This window comes from Amblyomma americanum, chromosome 11 (assembly GCF_052857255.1).
Source record: "Amblyomma americanum isolate KBUSLIRL-KWMA chromosome 11, ASM5285725v1, whole genome shotgun sequence".
Lineage (NCBI taxonomy): Eukaryota > Metazoa > Arthropoda > Arachnida > Ixodida > Ixodidae > Amblyomma > Amblyomma americanum.
In genome coordinates, this window is record NC_135507.1 from 27163110 (window position 1) to 27179361 (window position 16252).

General features: G+C 49.5%; 2 protein-coding genes across 2 annotated transcripts in view; both read right to left on the reverse strand.

Annotated features, from left to right (window-relative positions):
- The window catches only part of LOC144109952 (sodium-dependent glucose transporter 1B-like), a 41661-nt gene extending 31902 nt beyond the window's left edge, over positions 1-9759 (reverse strand). The window contains exon 1 of the mRNA XM_077642734.1: positions 9552-9759. The gene's annotated coding sequence lies outside the window, so the exon portion shown is untranslated. The remainder of the gene's footprint in view (positions 1-9551) is intronic.
- Positions 9760-11804: 2045 nt separating this feature from the next.
- Positions 11805-15152, reverse strand: LOC144110136 (sodium-dependent glucose transporter 1A-like; the record flags this gene model as incomplete). Its single annotated transcript, XM_077642963.1, is given in 3 exon segments — positions 11805-13392; positions 13788-13946; positions 15026-15152. Coding segments are annotated over 3 exon segments (1254 nt in total), but the record flags the coding sequence as incomplete, so codon positions are not given.
- Positions 15153-16252: the final 1100 nt, after the last annotated feature.

Genomic DNA, 16252 nt, shown 5'->3' on the forward strand with positions numbered 1-16252 from the left:
CATCTGGCCGCTCAGTTTTGTCCACGTAGCACCAAAGAGGGTTTATCTGATTCACCCCCCCCCCCCCCCCCCCGCCATATAGAGCTTATATGGGTGCCTGCGCACTCCAGGAATCCCGGAAACGAGGCAGCCATTCTCGTTTCTTTAAAGCCCGAGGTTAAAGCCCGAGGTTTAGCCCGAGGTTATTTAAACCGGGCTCAGGTGTCCTCGGATCGGGGATTACCGTGGGAGCGAATGCACTCGTTCAGCGATATGACGCAGGCCTACAGATGCTCACGCCAGCTCTACCCCCGCCCCACTTATCTCTACATAACAAACACGTAACACTCTGACGCAAACTAAAGACACACACACTCCCCTCACCCCTGACCCTAGCCCACTATCATCCCTCCTTCCCACTCCTGACTGCACCTTGTGCCCAGAACCCTTCGCCTCTTCCCTCCATATCATCCTCGTCTGCCCGGCGGACCCTCCCCCGCGCGGCCTAGAGGACCTCAAGACTTGGGAGGACTGGGAGACCCAACTTCGCTCGGAGGACCCGGCCATGCAGACCATCGCCACCGGCCGGACTGCCAGTGTTATGGACCTTAGGGACGTAAACACTTGAATGCAGTGGGGTCGTGAGGGGACCCAGGGGCGTGCCCCGATTTCCTCTACAACAATAAAGTTTTCTCTCTCTCTCAAAATTACGCTTTCCGCAACATAGCCTTATTGCCCCTCATATGGCCTCTGAAACATTGCGAAGCGCAGGCTCTGAGAACTGGCCCCACAGTCCAGAGAGATACTTCGAGCAGCTAGAAACTCTAAATAGTTTAAAAGTACCGCCATCTCCTCTCTCTCTCTTTAAAGACTTCACTTGCTTGTGAACTACCGATAAAGCTGCGGAAGCGGCCCGTAGATGAAGAGGCCACGGCGAAGTGCTGCGTTAGCCAGGCTTCGCTTGCTCGTTTGGCGCAAGTTGGACCACCTTATACAAAGAGAATATTTACAGTGGCAGCTGTCAAGCGCCCGTTCCTGGTTTCGTGACGCAGTAGTAGTAGTAGCAGTAGTTTAGTTTAGTTTAGTTTAGTTTATGGAGGTTTAACGTCCCAAAGCGACTCAGGCTATGAGGGACGCCGTAGTGAAGGGCTTCCGGAAATTTCAACCGCCTGGGGTTCTTTAACGTGCACTGACATCGCACAGTACACGGGACTCAAGAATTTCGCCTCCATCGAAATTCGACCGCCGCAGCCGGGCTCGAACCCGCGTCTTTCGGGCCGAGCAGCCGAGCGCCATAACCACTCAGCCACCGCGGCGGCCAACACTCGCTTGCATCTATTGTGGTAAACCCTGCAGTGTTCTAGCGGAAAAGAACTTAATATGTAGTACTCTTGTTAAGTGCTCAAGAACTGTACTCTAAGCAAGGACAAGAGGCGGCAAAGTCTAAGGGGGGGGGGGGGGGGGTGTTGAGCAGCGATGTCGGCGCCAAGCAGGACCACAGTAGATATACGTACACCCATAACAGAAATACGATGGTAATCCGTTTTAAAATGCAGGCATATCACGGAACTGCCTCTCAACGCGAGGCGGTCTATCACTCTACTGCGTGAAACAGAGTACCGCATCGTCTTACTCTGAAGAAAAGAAGCGTTTGAAACGGCATTGCTGGAGGCACTACAATAGACACAGAGCCACCTCCGATACCGCCAACTGTGAACGATGTGTGTTGGTACAACGTTTCCGTAGCTTAATGCGCTTTACTCATTACGGAATATTCGTTCCTATATTTTACAAAAGTAGAAAAATGTGTTCGGTGAGATTATAGCAGCACAATAACAGATTGTTGGGCGAGTTGGTGGACGACGCAAGAAAACGACTGCGCAACCCACGGGAGTGGGAGTGGGTCCCACGGGACCTGCTGACCTATTAAAGGCAGGCAGATTTAGCGACCCACCTTGCGAATACAAACTCATCACCGCCTCGGCTCCTTAATTTGGACAATTCTACCCTCCTTTCATCAAGAAAGGAACTCCTCCGGTGCCGCACACGTGCTCTCATCCCTCCGTGTGCGGTAACCCTCCCCCGCGGTCTTACCCGTGCAGAGGAGGTTGCGCTTAGGAGGATCCGTGTCGGGGTTGCCCTCACACCTGTCATCACTCGGAAGTGGCCTCAGTACCGAGAATTGTTTCCTCGGCCAGGGTGTCCGGTATGTAAACACGAGGACATTGAGGCCGTCATTCATCACTTACACTGGGACTGCCCAGCTCTCAAGCCTACAAGGATCCGGCACCTGATGGTAGCAGGTCTTTCACCAAGCAACCCTGCTTCATACATTGCCTGGACGCAGGGACCGTACCATTGTTCTCTACTGGACTTCATCAAATCAGCTAGCCTTTTTCCATTCATTTAGATCATTCATCGCACCTTCACCCATCATTGATGCCCTGGGGCAATAAATTTCGCTTAAAAAAAAACTTTCGTTTAGCAACAGACTTCTCCGTACACTTGAGATTAGGTATCCGCAATGTTCTCCTTAATCGAAAGAGCGAAGATGTCAGACAGCACCGCGATCACACAAGTTAGGGGTACACACCACAAAAAGATTTAGAGAGGACACTTAAGCTCCGCCTTAAGGATATGACGCGATAGATAGGCTCTCTATTCTGAGCAGTTCGACACCATTTAACACATTTTCATCCATTTTTAATTGTTTCACTTTACTGATCAATTACACTCTCTAAATATTCTTAATTAGCATCATCAAGCATTGGATATTCATTCTGAGCATTTTGACAACTTTGAACCGCTTTTCCTTTTTTTATTTTCTTTAATTCATCAATTAATCAATTACAATGATTTCATTAACTCGACACCGCCTATCACACACCAATCAATCATAAATCACTAGAAGCACAAATTACTATCATACAATTCTTTTTTTTTTTTTACGCAGCACCCAATTATTTTCTGCACGCGGTACGGACTATACTACGACGCCGACGGCTTTCAACCGAACGACCTGTATACGCTGTCGCGTAATATTCGCACTTCGTTATAAATATTGCGCACGCTTGCAATGTACGCACACGGAATCATCTTGGATCGTGGCGGTAATGGCAATCATTGGTGTAATTACAGGAATAGGTAACGCTTACCAATGTACAAAATGAAAGAGTGTACGCTCGCTCAGGTCCCACGGTGAACCATTTAAATGGTTGGAATGTGGAATATAAATGTCTCCTGATCACGTTTGATCGCTGCGGCTTCCATGTAAATGCCAAGCAACAAATTCGAAGCCACGTAAGCGAGTTGCACGCAACAAGTGCTGAAGTGTACGTGTAGACGCCGGCCATACTCAGAAAACCACCATCCAAAAAGTTCTTCAAGTTAATCTGGATTCCGGCCCATGCAGGCATACAGGGCGACGAAAGGACAGACAGCCTAGCTCGAGAAACCATTTTCCGAGCCGGGCAGTCGCATGTCCCGGAGTATCGCCCACACGCGTGTGAGGGAAGATATACAGACATCCTAAACCTACACAGGGGGACGAGAGCTAAATACCCCCCACCGCACAAAGCCCAGACGAAAGAGGAAGCAACGTTTTGGCGCAGACTGCAAACAAACTCCTTCCCAAATTTATACATCCTAAACAAAATGTACCCGACGCAGTACAGAGATACCTGCCCCTGGTGAGGGGCCACACCCACACTCTACCGCATCACATGGGAATGTAAACGCAACCAAACATTCCACCAACACAGTGCGGAGCAATGGGAGAGTCGGCTCACCAGCTGCGAGCTCACGGCCCAAAGGGCTTTAGTGCAGCACGCAAGTGAGGTAGCTAGGCTCAGTGGAGCCCTGGAATAGGGGCCCGACCTTGCTTAAGAGGCCTCAAGTCGCCAGCGCAGTGAAAACGACGGAGGCCTCGAGACGCCAAGCCCTTGAAAGAACCCAAATAAAGTTTCTCCCCCACTCTCTCTCTCTCTCTCTCTCCAACCGATGTAAAGTAAGTTTCCAGGGAGCGAAAATTTCTCAGCTCGTAGAAAAGGAGCGGCGGGCCAGCGGTACGAAATCTTTCCGCGATCCGTTTGCTTCTGCAAACAGTTTGCCGAAGTCGCTGTCTTTCTGCCTGGGGGGACTGTATAGATTGACTATAAGTGTGCTTTTAGCTTTGTGCTTCTTTGTGGAGTCTCCTTTGTCAAGATGAAGCCTCTCAGCGACTAACCTTCATCCTCGACCCCCTTCAGTGGCACCTGGTGTTGATACAGCCATTGGGGGCGCCGCTTTCATCTGCAGTCGTGCCAGTCTTCTCGTTTCCATAAGTCGCGGTCCTGCATATTGAAAACGCAGAAAACTGGACGCTGCGATGCGGTGCATTCGAAACTCCCGACAATACAACGTTTGTGGCGGGAGGCTGAGGGTGCAGGAGAGGAACTTGCAGGACCCGCAACAGCCACATTGGGCCAGATGTCATTCCGGACCGAGTGCATCAGTGCCGTTAGACCAAAGAAAAAAAAAGGTGACGGACACGCAAGCATATCGCAGCTACATATACTCACCGTGGCAGCAAAGTGGAAGAAATTGAAGCATTACGTTGCGCGGTCGAAAAAAATGCAGGTACAGCGAAGTGCCCACCTTTGCTGCAACGGAAACGCGATGCGCCGCAGATGGCGTACGCAGCGTCCGTTATTCGGAGTTGCTGGACGAGGCTGGCGAGAATTTCCGAGCGCCGCTACGGCCACAAACCACATGTCTGTCAAGACCATATCCGCCTCTGGGCGTTCGGTGGCACGACATGGTGGCTCGGTCGCTAGGCCGTTCGGAACGGGTTTTTGTTCCATGACGAAAGTGGCAGCGGGCTAATAATAATAATTGGTTTTTTGGGGAAAGGAAATGGCGCAGTATCTCTCTCATATATCGTTGGACACCTGAACCGCGCCGTAAGGGAAGGGATAAAGGAGGGAGTGAAAGAAGAAAGGACGAGATAGGTGCCGTAGTGGAGGGCTCCGGAATAATTTCGACCACCTGGGAATCTTTAACGTGCACTGACATCGCACAGCACACGGGCGCCTTAGCGTTTTTCCTCCATAAAAACGCAGCCGCCGCGGTCGGGTTCGAACCCGGGAACTCCGGATCAGTAGCCGGGCAGCCGCCAGCGGGCTCGCGTGTCTCAACCTCCTTGAGGCAGCGAGCAATGCGGCGCATACCAGCTGTTTCAGGAAAGACTCGAATATTTCCAAAGATAGGTTTTTTCGGGTAAAGAGATCACTTTTTCGGCATAGTATTGCCAGTGTTGGCGGACATAGGAATGCCGGTGGTTCGTTTGATGTGGTAAGCTGGCTGACTATTTTTTAATAATTAAGCTTTTAACTACTAGAGTTAGGCGCCTAGCTGCAATCAGAAGATTTGTAGCCAGTCGTTAGTAATAGCAATACCAGTTTTTTAATCTAAAAAAACGCGATTACCTCTGGCGCGACAAAATTTGGCTTTTTTCTCTTTACGTGCACTGGAAATGTTGCTTTGCCTGTATGCTTTTCGAAAACGCATGTATTTTGGCTAGAGATGTGAGTAAAAAAAAAAACTGAAATTTTCGAAAAAGAACGGGCGTTTTTTTTTTTTTTAATCAGAGCAAAATTGAAAGAAACCAAAATTTCCGGGAGGGTTTTGTCTTCGCAGCGCGACTCGTTCTTTCCCTCAAATTCTGGTTTCGCTGTCAGGTCGAAGTAATGTCCTCCCGTCAATCGAAACCGCTGCAGGATTACCTTCGTCACTTTGAAATGGTCCACCGTGTTTTTTTCACGCGTCACCGTATCTGAACGTTGGGTAGTCTATTGGCCAGTACTTCACCGCAGCGTGAGCATCTCATGTTTTCGCTATGGTTTGTCCACGATCTTACGTTCGGAAACATTTTAAGGTATGCTACTCGCCTACTGCGGTCAAAAAGCTGCAAGCGTTCTGCAAGTACTGCAACGTGTCGCTTGGCTTCTTTAACACCGCACACCTGACAAAACATCTTGCACTGCAAAAAGTGCGCTCAAGAGGTGAAGGAGCTGTATGACATTTTATCCGTAAACAAACAATCCGGGAGCTCATCGGCGGCCTCATCAAGCGAGTACCGAAGCTCCTTGGTTGAAAAAAAATCCGCTAGCGTCTCCTCTTCAGTCGACAGCCTTTGCCGGAACTGCGTATGCAACGAACACGCCGTTCTCTTTATCGGAAAGCAAGCACTGGCTCGCTACTTTCAGATGCTTCGGCCTTCTTGCGCGCCACCTAGCCAGCACGTTTTGAGCGGCCCTCTGCTTGACGCTGTGACCCGCCGCGGTGACTCAGTGGTTAGGGCGCTCGACTACTGATCCGGAGTTCCCGGGTTCGAACCCGACCGCGGCGGCTGCGTTTTTATGGAGACAAAACGCTAAGGCGCCCGTGTGCTGTGCGATGTCAGTGCACGTTAAAGATCCCCAGGTGGTCGAAATTATTCCGGAGCCCTCCACTACGGCACCTCTTTCTTCTTTCACTCCCTCCTTTATCCCTTCCCTTACGGCGCGGTTCAGGTGTCCAAAGATATGTGAGACAGATACTGCGCCATTTCCTTTCCCCCCAAAACCAATTATTATTATTATTATTATTATTATTATTATTATTATTATTATTATTATTATTATTATGCTTGACGCTGAATAAGACAGAGTAAAAAAAATAGCGGTGGCTGATATGCCTAGTATAGGTAACGAAAACTGCCGCAACGAGCATGGAGGGGAAAAAAACTGGGAGGGAGCCTGACGTCATAATCTTGAAGCCTAGTCATAAAAAATATAATGGCAACCATCATGAGAAATAGGCCCTCACGTGACAAGGCAGCGGTAGCTCTTAGCCGGATTTCGATTTTTGGTTTCGCGCTCTCGCTGTGTTGCGTCAGACTAAAAATAACCGCGATCCAAGCTGGCTGGCAGTCTGCTAACTGTGGAGGGCCTATTTCCCAAGAGTCAGTGCGCAAAAGGGCCCTCGGCAGCGGCGTCAGCGGAAGATGGCTTGCAGAGGCCGAGCGCGTGACGTCATGCTTTTTTTTCTTCCTCCATGGCAACGAGCAAGGCTTCTCTTCAATGGCTTGCAACTGACGGCCGAACGCATCGCCTCCGTATTCATTAGACCCCACGCGCATGCGTAGTAAGGCGCATAGCTAGTCGTGACGTCAACGCGCAGCGGGGGAGGAGGCGAGGTGGCGGAGGGCGCAGCTGTGACGTCACGCTCGGCGCACCTGTGGCCAAGACGGGCAAAATCGCTCCAGCTAGCGTAATGTAGCGTACTGTAAACTTGGTCATCGCTACACTACAGCCTGTGTTTTATAGATCGGTTGAAACAGGCACGAATCGCCACACCACGTCATACATCAGCAGCGAGACCTGTAACGTCACTGACAACCCCAAGAAACAGTTGCCTTATGTGCTGACAATGCCATTAATATGCAAGCAGCGTGCGAGAAAGTTGACAAATTTCCCCACATGGAAACCATTGGTTGCGCAGCACTAGGGCTGAGCCTGCTCCTCAACGACCTCATGCGCCTAAATGTATTGGAAGAGGTTCATGAAGCGTCCAAAAAAAACAATGAAGATGTGAAAAGCACTCACGTAGTCGCTGCTGCACTCCAACAAAAACAGGGGTCAGGGTACGGCAAAGGAAATTTCACCGCACTCTTAACTGCCCAGCAAGACGCGATGGGGCGGCCTCACCTTCTCCTTACAAAGCCTTCTAAACAGCAAGGAAGCACTGCAGGGCACTGTAATCATCGAAGATCTCGGGGTGAACAAATCAATATGACAGGCTTGGACGAGGATGTGTTTTGGAAACACTGCGCCCGTGTGCTGTGCGATGTCAGTGCACGTTGAAAATCCCCAGGTGGTCGAAATTATTCCGGAGCCCTCCACTACGGCACCTCTCTTCCTTTCTTCTTTCACTCCCTACTTTACCCTTCCTTTACGGCGCGGTTCAGGTGTCCAACGATATATGAGACAGATACTGCGCCATTTCCTTTCCCCCAAAAAAACCAATTATTATCATTATTATTATTATTATTATTACACTTGCGCAGACTGCATATACCTCAGTGATTACTACGCTTGAATCTGACAAGTCCTTGTCGCTGGACATCTAGGAAGTCATCCAGTCTATCAAAACTCAAGTTGCTGCGTGGATGGAAACTAGCACGTTGACGCAAGAAGAACAGGCTCACATAATGCATGCGATCAGTGGGGGTGAGGAGTTCTGTGTGCGACCCATTCCTACCGCATCGAACCTCCTAGACACAAAGTACCGTGGCAAAAACCTAGGTGACGCGCAGATTGCGGTCACGTCTGACGGGGTTTCCTGCCAGGCACCTGTCGCTAAACGTCGGGAAACTCCTCTCTAACGTCGCAGAATACAAAACCCGCAAGGGGATTTGGCAAAATGAGTTTGATATTCTCCGAAACACTTGGATCCATTCACGTGGTGGAAAGGACTTTGCTGCAAACAGCCCTTGAGCCCCTTCGCCTGTAGCGTACAGCAGATTCACCCATCTTCTGCGGCTTCTGAACGGAACAGGTACAAGTTTGGAAATGTGCACACTAAATTACACAAGTTAACAGGGAAGCGGGTGCAAAAACTTGTATACGTGCGTTCTAACTGGAATGCCACGAAGGATTTGTCCGCTGCATTGCGAAGCCTGAACCCGTCTACTGGAAATGAGTCGGACACAGATTGATGCACTGCGTCGGTCAACACGCCTTGGTGTCAAATCGTGCGTGGATTCCCAACCAGGAAGCTCTGTTGAGGTTTTTGTGGTGCAATTATATAAGAATTACATTCGTTTCAATGTTGCAAAAATAAATAAGTCGTTCTTTGTATAGCTCTTTGCGTAATCGTTTTTTTTTCATATTTTCTGAAAAAAAAAACGGGAAAAAATTTTTTTCAGACACTTCAAAATTTAATGAAATTTTACGTTTCTAATTTTGGCATGATGTAGTCAAGTTTTGTCGAGTCACAGCGTCGAGGATAATCGCGTTTTCAAAATTCTCAATACTGATATGGCTATTACTAATGATCGGCTAGAAATATCTAATCGCAACTAGTTGCCTAATCGTGATAGATAGAAAGTTATTTATTAAAAATTAGTTAACCAGCTTCCTATTTAAAACGATTCACCCGCTTTTCTGTGTCTGCCAACACTCGTAGCACTGTGCCGAAAAAGCCTTTATTTTACCCCAAAAAAACATATTTTTGAAATTTTTGAGTCTTCCCTGAAACACATGCCATATGCAGTTTCCTCTCGCTGGCCCAATACCTACAGCTGATCTAACTATAGCGAGCTAACCCTAAAGCTGTAAGCATCGCGAATCCTAGCTCATCGCGCTTCCGTCACGAACCAGAAACCCGACGGCGATGGTCTATGAAACCTCTCCTCTACACGCCAAGTGGCTTGCTGCTTATTATTCAATGCTCGCCGAACCAGCGAGAGTGAACCTCAAATTGTCTCTAACAGCCCAGCGCAGGTTTCACGAACACATCACCCTCGCCGCGAGGCTTAGCCTCGCGCTCACCTTCGATGCCGAATGCCCGGCTCGGAGGTGTATTCCTCGGCAATCCTCAGTCGGTCTCGAGCGTAATGGCTCCCACGGGTCTCCGCTGCACGGTGAAGACGACAACCCACTGGCAACGGGCACAAAGTCATGTCTAGAAGCACTACCGCTTGTACGGCGAAGGTAAATTCCGTGGCTAGTAGCAATGAAGAAAGAACGGCTGTCTGACGGTCGCATTTCTCACCCGCCACTCAGCTGCTTGCGCATGCGCGTTACTGTCGGCTACGGACTTTGCCAAGGGCGATCTGCGCTGGCGCACTTATCAGCGATAGAGAATATCCCCTGGGTGCAGTGGTCGAGAACAGTGATGACAGTGCGCTTCGCCGCGCCTCTGCTTCCACGGGCAGACGGCGCGTCGTAGCGTTTCCTGCGGACGGACCTTTTTCTTTTTGTTTTCGTTGTCTGCTTGCGGCCAGTCTAGATGAAATGATATTAAGACTGCTTCAGACGCGCAAGTTTCGCCATGCATGCGCATGCCACAGCTTGGACGACGTTTTCCGCGTTCCAGTTATCTCCTGCACCTGAAACAAGCAGACTGTAAAGAGGAATAATTTTCGCAACCTATCGTTTTAATTAAAAAAACTAATTTTAATTAAAAAACTAACGAAGCGCCTTCAATGACCATAGGAGACAGCTGTGCATAATGCATACATACTGCGAGACACTGCATATGCTCATTTTTTCTGATTTCTTCTTCAGCGGCTCTATGGGGAACTTGCGCTGATGTTTGCGGTGCCGACTGCAGCGCCATAACACAGCCTAGCGAGAAGAGAAAGCAGTTTTGTGTAGTACTCTTAGTACTTTTCCGCGCCACCTTCAGGCGCTTATTGGCGTGAGCCTCCGCGCGCTGTCGAAGGCGCACGTGCCGTGCGTCAGCTATCTGGGCTACGCCGAGAGAAGCTAGGAAATGAATGCTGTCAGCCAAACGCGGCTATCTAATCGCGCAGAATGTGTTCTCGCGTTTGCAGCGGCCCGAGCGGCTGACAAAAGCAATTTTGAGTCACCGAATGGAACAATTGCAGTGCCACATTGGCAGCGCAGGTTCCCCGTAGACTGGCCGCGCTTTTACTTATTCGTGCGTTCCTCTAATTTTCTTGCTTTATTACTTCTGCTAACATCTATGTGACGGGTTCATCGTCCTAAACTACAGTGGGCGGCTCCGCTCAGGCTGTTGCAACGGGTAGCGGTCCCCGAGCTTCAAGCCTGAGAGCAGAAAAAGAATGTCTCACCTCTGGGCTCGCGGAGATATCTATACCTTCTCCGGCTCAGAAAACATGGAGTACAACGGTAGATACACTGAGGTCATTAACCGACTTCCAAAAAGGAAGCTGCGCAAGACTACGAGGGCTTATAGGCCTGAAGTCGCCGAGCGTTCCAACAATATACCAGCTCTAGTGGACAAGCATTTTCATACCCCTCATTTACCTAGCTGTCGCGGCCGCAGAAAACTTGAATCCCTTCAACAGACAAACTTACAGCCTCTCCTGAACAGCTAATTCCTGTGCAAATTAATGAGATCCGCATCAACGCCATGTGAAAAGCCCTCTCTGTTGATGTGTCGAGCCCGGCTACCTTGCACACTCTCAGGGCCGTATCGAGCTCTAGCAATATATGGGGGTCCATTTTTTGTCGAAAGTACAGCGGCAGCTGTCATTTTTGAGGCTTATGTCGACATTAAAGGGTGACTTACGGAAGTTACTATAATCTAATGAAAATCAAGCATGTCGAAAGGTTTGCCTTTCTCGTTCGGTTTAAAGACATAATAAACGCAATGGAAAGACGGGCAAGTTGATGATACATACTTAAGAGAAAATAGCGCAAAAGACGGGGACAAGTGAAGAAAGTATAGCGCTGGTCCTGTTGTTTTCTTCACTTGTCCCCGTCTTTTGCGCTACTTTCCCTTAAAAACTTATTAATTTTTTTTTCTCGACCCATCGTTTGATACTGTCGCGAGCAGGTAGAATGCGCCATCGTATTTCATAACTTCATTTCTTTTCCACTGTGCTCCAGCGTGCAAACTCAAGCTGTTGACCTCGAAACTTGTAAGGCTGGCTTACAAAGGCAAAACAGCTGGCAGGTTTGCCGTTAGTTTTCTTCCTTTTGCGCTAAAATGGAGCACATAAACAATTTTTCAAATAACATCTTTATTTTACAGAGCCTCCAGGATTTGTTTCGTGCTCTCTCAGCTGCAGAGTAAAAATTGTGCCACGCATATCAATGCAGCAGAATTATTTTATCGAACTCCGGCAAGAGTTTCCCCATTCCGGAGTCCGGGGAAACGACATTTCACAGCATTTCACGGGGCTTGTTGTGCCCGGGTCAAACAAAGTGTTTCCCGCGGAACTATACACTAAACAGCTTCTTGTGCGCCCTAAGCTTCATGGGTTTACAGCTGTCTCACATTCTCGACCTTAAAGATAAACTGAGCAGTAAGCGCCCACCACACAAGAACTTTGAGCCAGGGCCAAGCCGCGACTAAGGGGACATCTCAGCGACGGAAAGAATGTGGCCGGCGCGGGGGCGTCTACTGATGCCACCTACCGGAGAGCCGCTGTGGCTCGTACACACTCACCCCCAGCTACCTTTCGACCATGGGTGCTCCTCCTGACTGTCTCCCGCGCCTACGTCAAGTGACGTCCTGTCATAGGGACAATGTGGGAGACCTAGGGACCTACACCATCAACACGTATCAGCTCTCTCTTGTGGAGAACCTGTAAGATGTAACCTTTTGTACATAAAGCTCTCAATCTTCCCGCAACTTCACATCTCCGTTTCCTCGGGTACGACGCAAAGCCGGAGACGTCGATGTCGCTAAACCAGTCACAACAGGTCTCTCATAAGTTGGTACTTTCACTCTCGGCGCTTACAAGAGGCCTCTTCCTCACGTAAAAGCACATAACGACAAAAAAGGCCACGCAAAGCATGGCCGAAGCGAAGCACACGTAGAGAAACACGTTCGGTGTGCGGTCCAGAAACTGGCCCACCAACAGTGGGGGCGATAGCATGCCGACCGTCGCCATAATGACGACGATAGACATCATCATGTTGCTGAACTTAATATAGGAGTCCGTCCAGGTGACCACTGCCGCGTATACCGGACCCTGGCCGATGCCCATGAGCGCGATGCACGCCCAGAGCACGGGGGCGCTGCTGGAACCCCAAACGAGGAGCACTGTGCCTGTGACAACGAGGACCACGTGGGACAGGACGAGCATCTGGAACGGCGACATCTTGATGGTGACCAGTGCGGCGCCCAGACGGCTGGCTGCGAAGCAGGAAAAGAAGACGGCCGCCAGGCGCGCTGCCGCCGACTTGGCGAAGTGCAGGTCGCTCTTGACCGCGTACGCAGTGACCATCTGGGCCGTGGTGCACTCCAGTGCCACGTAGACGCACACGTAGGTGCTCATAAGGGCGAGCATGACGCGGCTGAAGAACACGTCTTCCGTCTTGGGCGCGTCGCCTTCCCCGCTGTGGGGTGGCTTGACGTCGGAGCTGTCGATGAAGTACAGCGCTGCCATGGCAATGACCAGGAGTAAGTGGAAGCCGCTGGCGATGCCGAATGCGTAGTAGACTCTGCTCTCGGAGGTTTCGTTGCGCAGTGGCTCGAAAGTGCTGTAGCCTAAATCGTCGTACGCAGTCCGGTTAGACGTCTGGTTTAGCACCTCCCGGCCGACACCGGTGGAGAGGAAGGGTTCGGCGATGAGAGGCGCCATAAGGTTACCGACGCCGAAGGCCAAGTGGAAGACCTGCAACGCAGGGCTGCTGTTCTCGGGCCACAGCCTGATGGTCCATACGTTTGCGCCTGTAAAGAAGAAAATAATTGCTGTAATCTTTAATTTGAGAATATGAATTTCATGACTAATATTCTTGCTAAAGCTGGTAAAAAGTTGGTAATTGGAAGCATTTTGAGAGAAAACTTTGGATACAGTACGGTAAATGGGGGCATTTGGAAATACTACGTCCTCGAGAACTGCCCAAGCCTTGGGACTATCGAAGACAGTGACACTTAAATCTGGAGTAATTAATTTTCGGCATGCCAAGGTATCATGTCTTCATTCTTTCTTTTTCCTCCGTCGGAATACAGCGCATAGAATTAAGCGTCTGTGACCTCGGGACCACGAATTTCAAAAGGCCGCCCCGACAGAGCACGATTACACGTGATTTCCATACCTCCGTACACAATGAAGAAGGGCTCACCTGTATTAAAAGCGCCCGAGCTGATTCCTCCGAAGAAGACAATCGCGTAGGCCAGCGCCAGGCTCCCGCTCAGAGGAATCATGAGTGCCGTCACACAGGCGACCACCATCATCAAGATGGACATGATCTGTACGTTGTACGCATCGTACAGCTTACCTCCTGCAATGCGGAAAAAATAGGTACTTACAGTGTAACAATTAGAGAGAGAGAGAGAGGGGAGAAATTCTTTTTCTATCGACTCCGAGCCGAACCGCGGTCTTGAGGAAGGAGGACCCCCGAGGCGGGCGTGCCACAGGTCAAGACTCTAGTGGTTTGGCTTCCAGAATGTATGCGACATGGTCCGCTGAATGTTGCCGCAGAAATATTCGAAGTTAGGTATGGGAGGGGATGCCACAACTAACCCTGTGGTAAATTGAGTTAAGTTGAGGTGTAATAGATATTGATTTGCATGAGAGGAAGCGCGGTGCTTTGATGACATTGGGGCAGTCCTGGTAAACGCGTTCCGTGTCGGGGTATGCACAGAATACCTGACGCTCAGGTGTCCATAGCGCTATTGGATTAAATATGATATCATGCCGTTTTGTAGAGAAAGGTTACAGTGCAGTTAAGAATATTTGTCTAGGAATGGATGACGTGCAAGGACCCTTGTGCTGGCCGTGAACAAGATTGTAGAAGACTACATAAAGGGGGCCTTCTGGACGAGGAAGAATTAACATGAACGTGTCTGCTTCGGTACCAAATACCAAGCACGGTTCCTAGTTCCAACGCACCAGTTCCGTCGTTTTTAGGCTCAACTTTGCGAATCTTTCATTTGAAATGATCAGATGATATTGCACAGGTGGCACCTTTAGTTGTTACGGACAAACACCACCTCGTTTATTCGCCATAAATCACTCAGGGAGTTACCAGAACCACTTTTAAGGAGCATGCGTGCGGCCCTCGAGACTTGTCCGTGGACTTGGATTCAATTGCATAGTATACCTAAGGTGCGAAATCGATGAACTGAGGGGTGAGGTTCGTAAAAAATGTTCAGCAATAAGATGGCGTTCCTTGGTCTCCCCACTGAGTGACAGAAAAAGCAGGAAGGTATAGGCCTGAACAAAGCTTCTCAAGCCGCAACAATATTGACAACGGCCCTATCACCTCTGCTCCCACATCCCATTGGCGGTCCTCGGGTGAAGCCCTTAAAACAAGGTTCAGTCATGGAAACGAAAGCTTGAGAGCGGGAGGTCACGCACCGACCAGGGATCCCACCAGGCTGCCGACGCATCGCGTCGTGATCAAGTGCGACACGCTGGAGATGTCGGAGCCGTAGATCTCCACTAGATCCAGCAGCGCCACGCCGGTCAGGGCAATGATCAGGCCCTGCACAGAGTATGGACATAATGCTGGAGGCGGAATTGGAAACAAAACCATGGCCATTCAAGTTCGGATCCGGGTTCACCGCTGACAGTTCAGCCATTTCGCCCAACAGCCGCCTGAGTAATCGAATCAATCAGAAGCTTCGAATGCAGTGAACCTGGATATATCGAACTCTAAGGAGATCGCGAAATAGTTCGATATATCAGTAATTCGATATATAAAAATGGCGGTATATAAGGTTATCCACAACCTAGAAGCAAGAATACATTACTCTCACGCTATACAGTGACGTGCCTCTAGCAGAGTCGTGCTGGCAGAGCGCAGCTAGGTCCTTCCCATCGAAACCACAGCTGACAGTGCTTGGGAACTAGCCACTGCCTATCGTAACATGTCTAATCATGTTAACAGCAAACTATAAATAGAATAACCTATATTCAAAATTAGCGTATAGTCAGTTTCCGCAACGCCTTCGGCAGTGAAGCATGCCACGCTAAAAGTGATGGATAGGATTTCGAAAAGGGGACTTCATCGCATGGCGGGGAGAATTGCTGGCGAGATTGGAGTCCGACACACTGCGCGATTTTTCTATACTTTAACCAAGGATTTTCAAGGGTATAATCTGTGCGTTCGATATATCCAATGATTCGAAATATCCGGGTTCGACCCTGGCTCGACTGTAGTGCAGGATTAGGCTTATCGTCTAGAGTATTCCCTAATCGAGGTTCGATATACTCCTCTAGTCTTGGGATAGATTTTCACCACAAAAATGCAGAGAACTTAGGGTCGGTAACTGGAGCAGATCTGTAGTAGATTCACCCCCTCCACCCCCCCCCCCCCCAAAAGTAATAATAATAAAACCGGAGAACATTCGGATAGCAACGGAAGAGATCTTGGGTAGATTTTACTCCCTGTTTTGACGGACGAAATTCGTACGTGCCGACCGTATGTACTCCGTATTTTGGGGGGCGAAAACTTACCCCAAGACCGTAGCGGAGTATCTCGAACCTCGGATAGAGAGGACACTAACCGGTAAGCCTACTCCATCTGGGTTAATTCGTGTTTAGAGTGCAATCCATACTGCTTTCTGTCAAGGAATTTTTCAT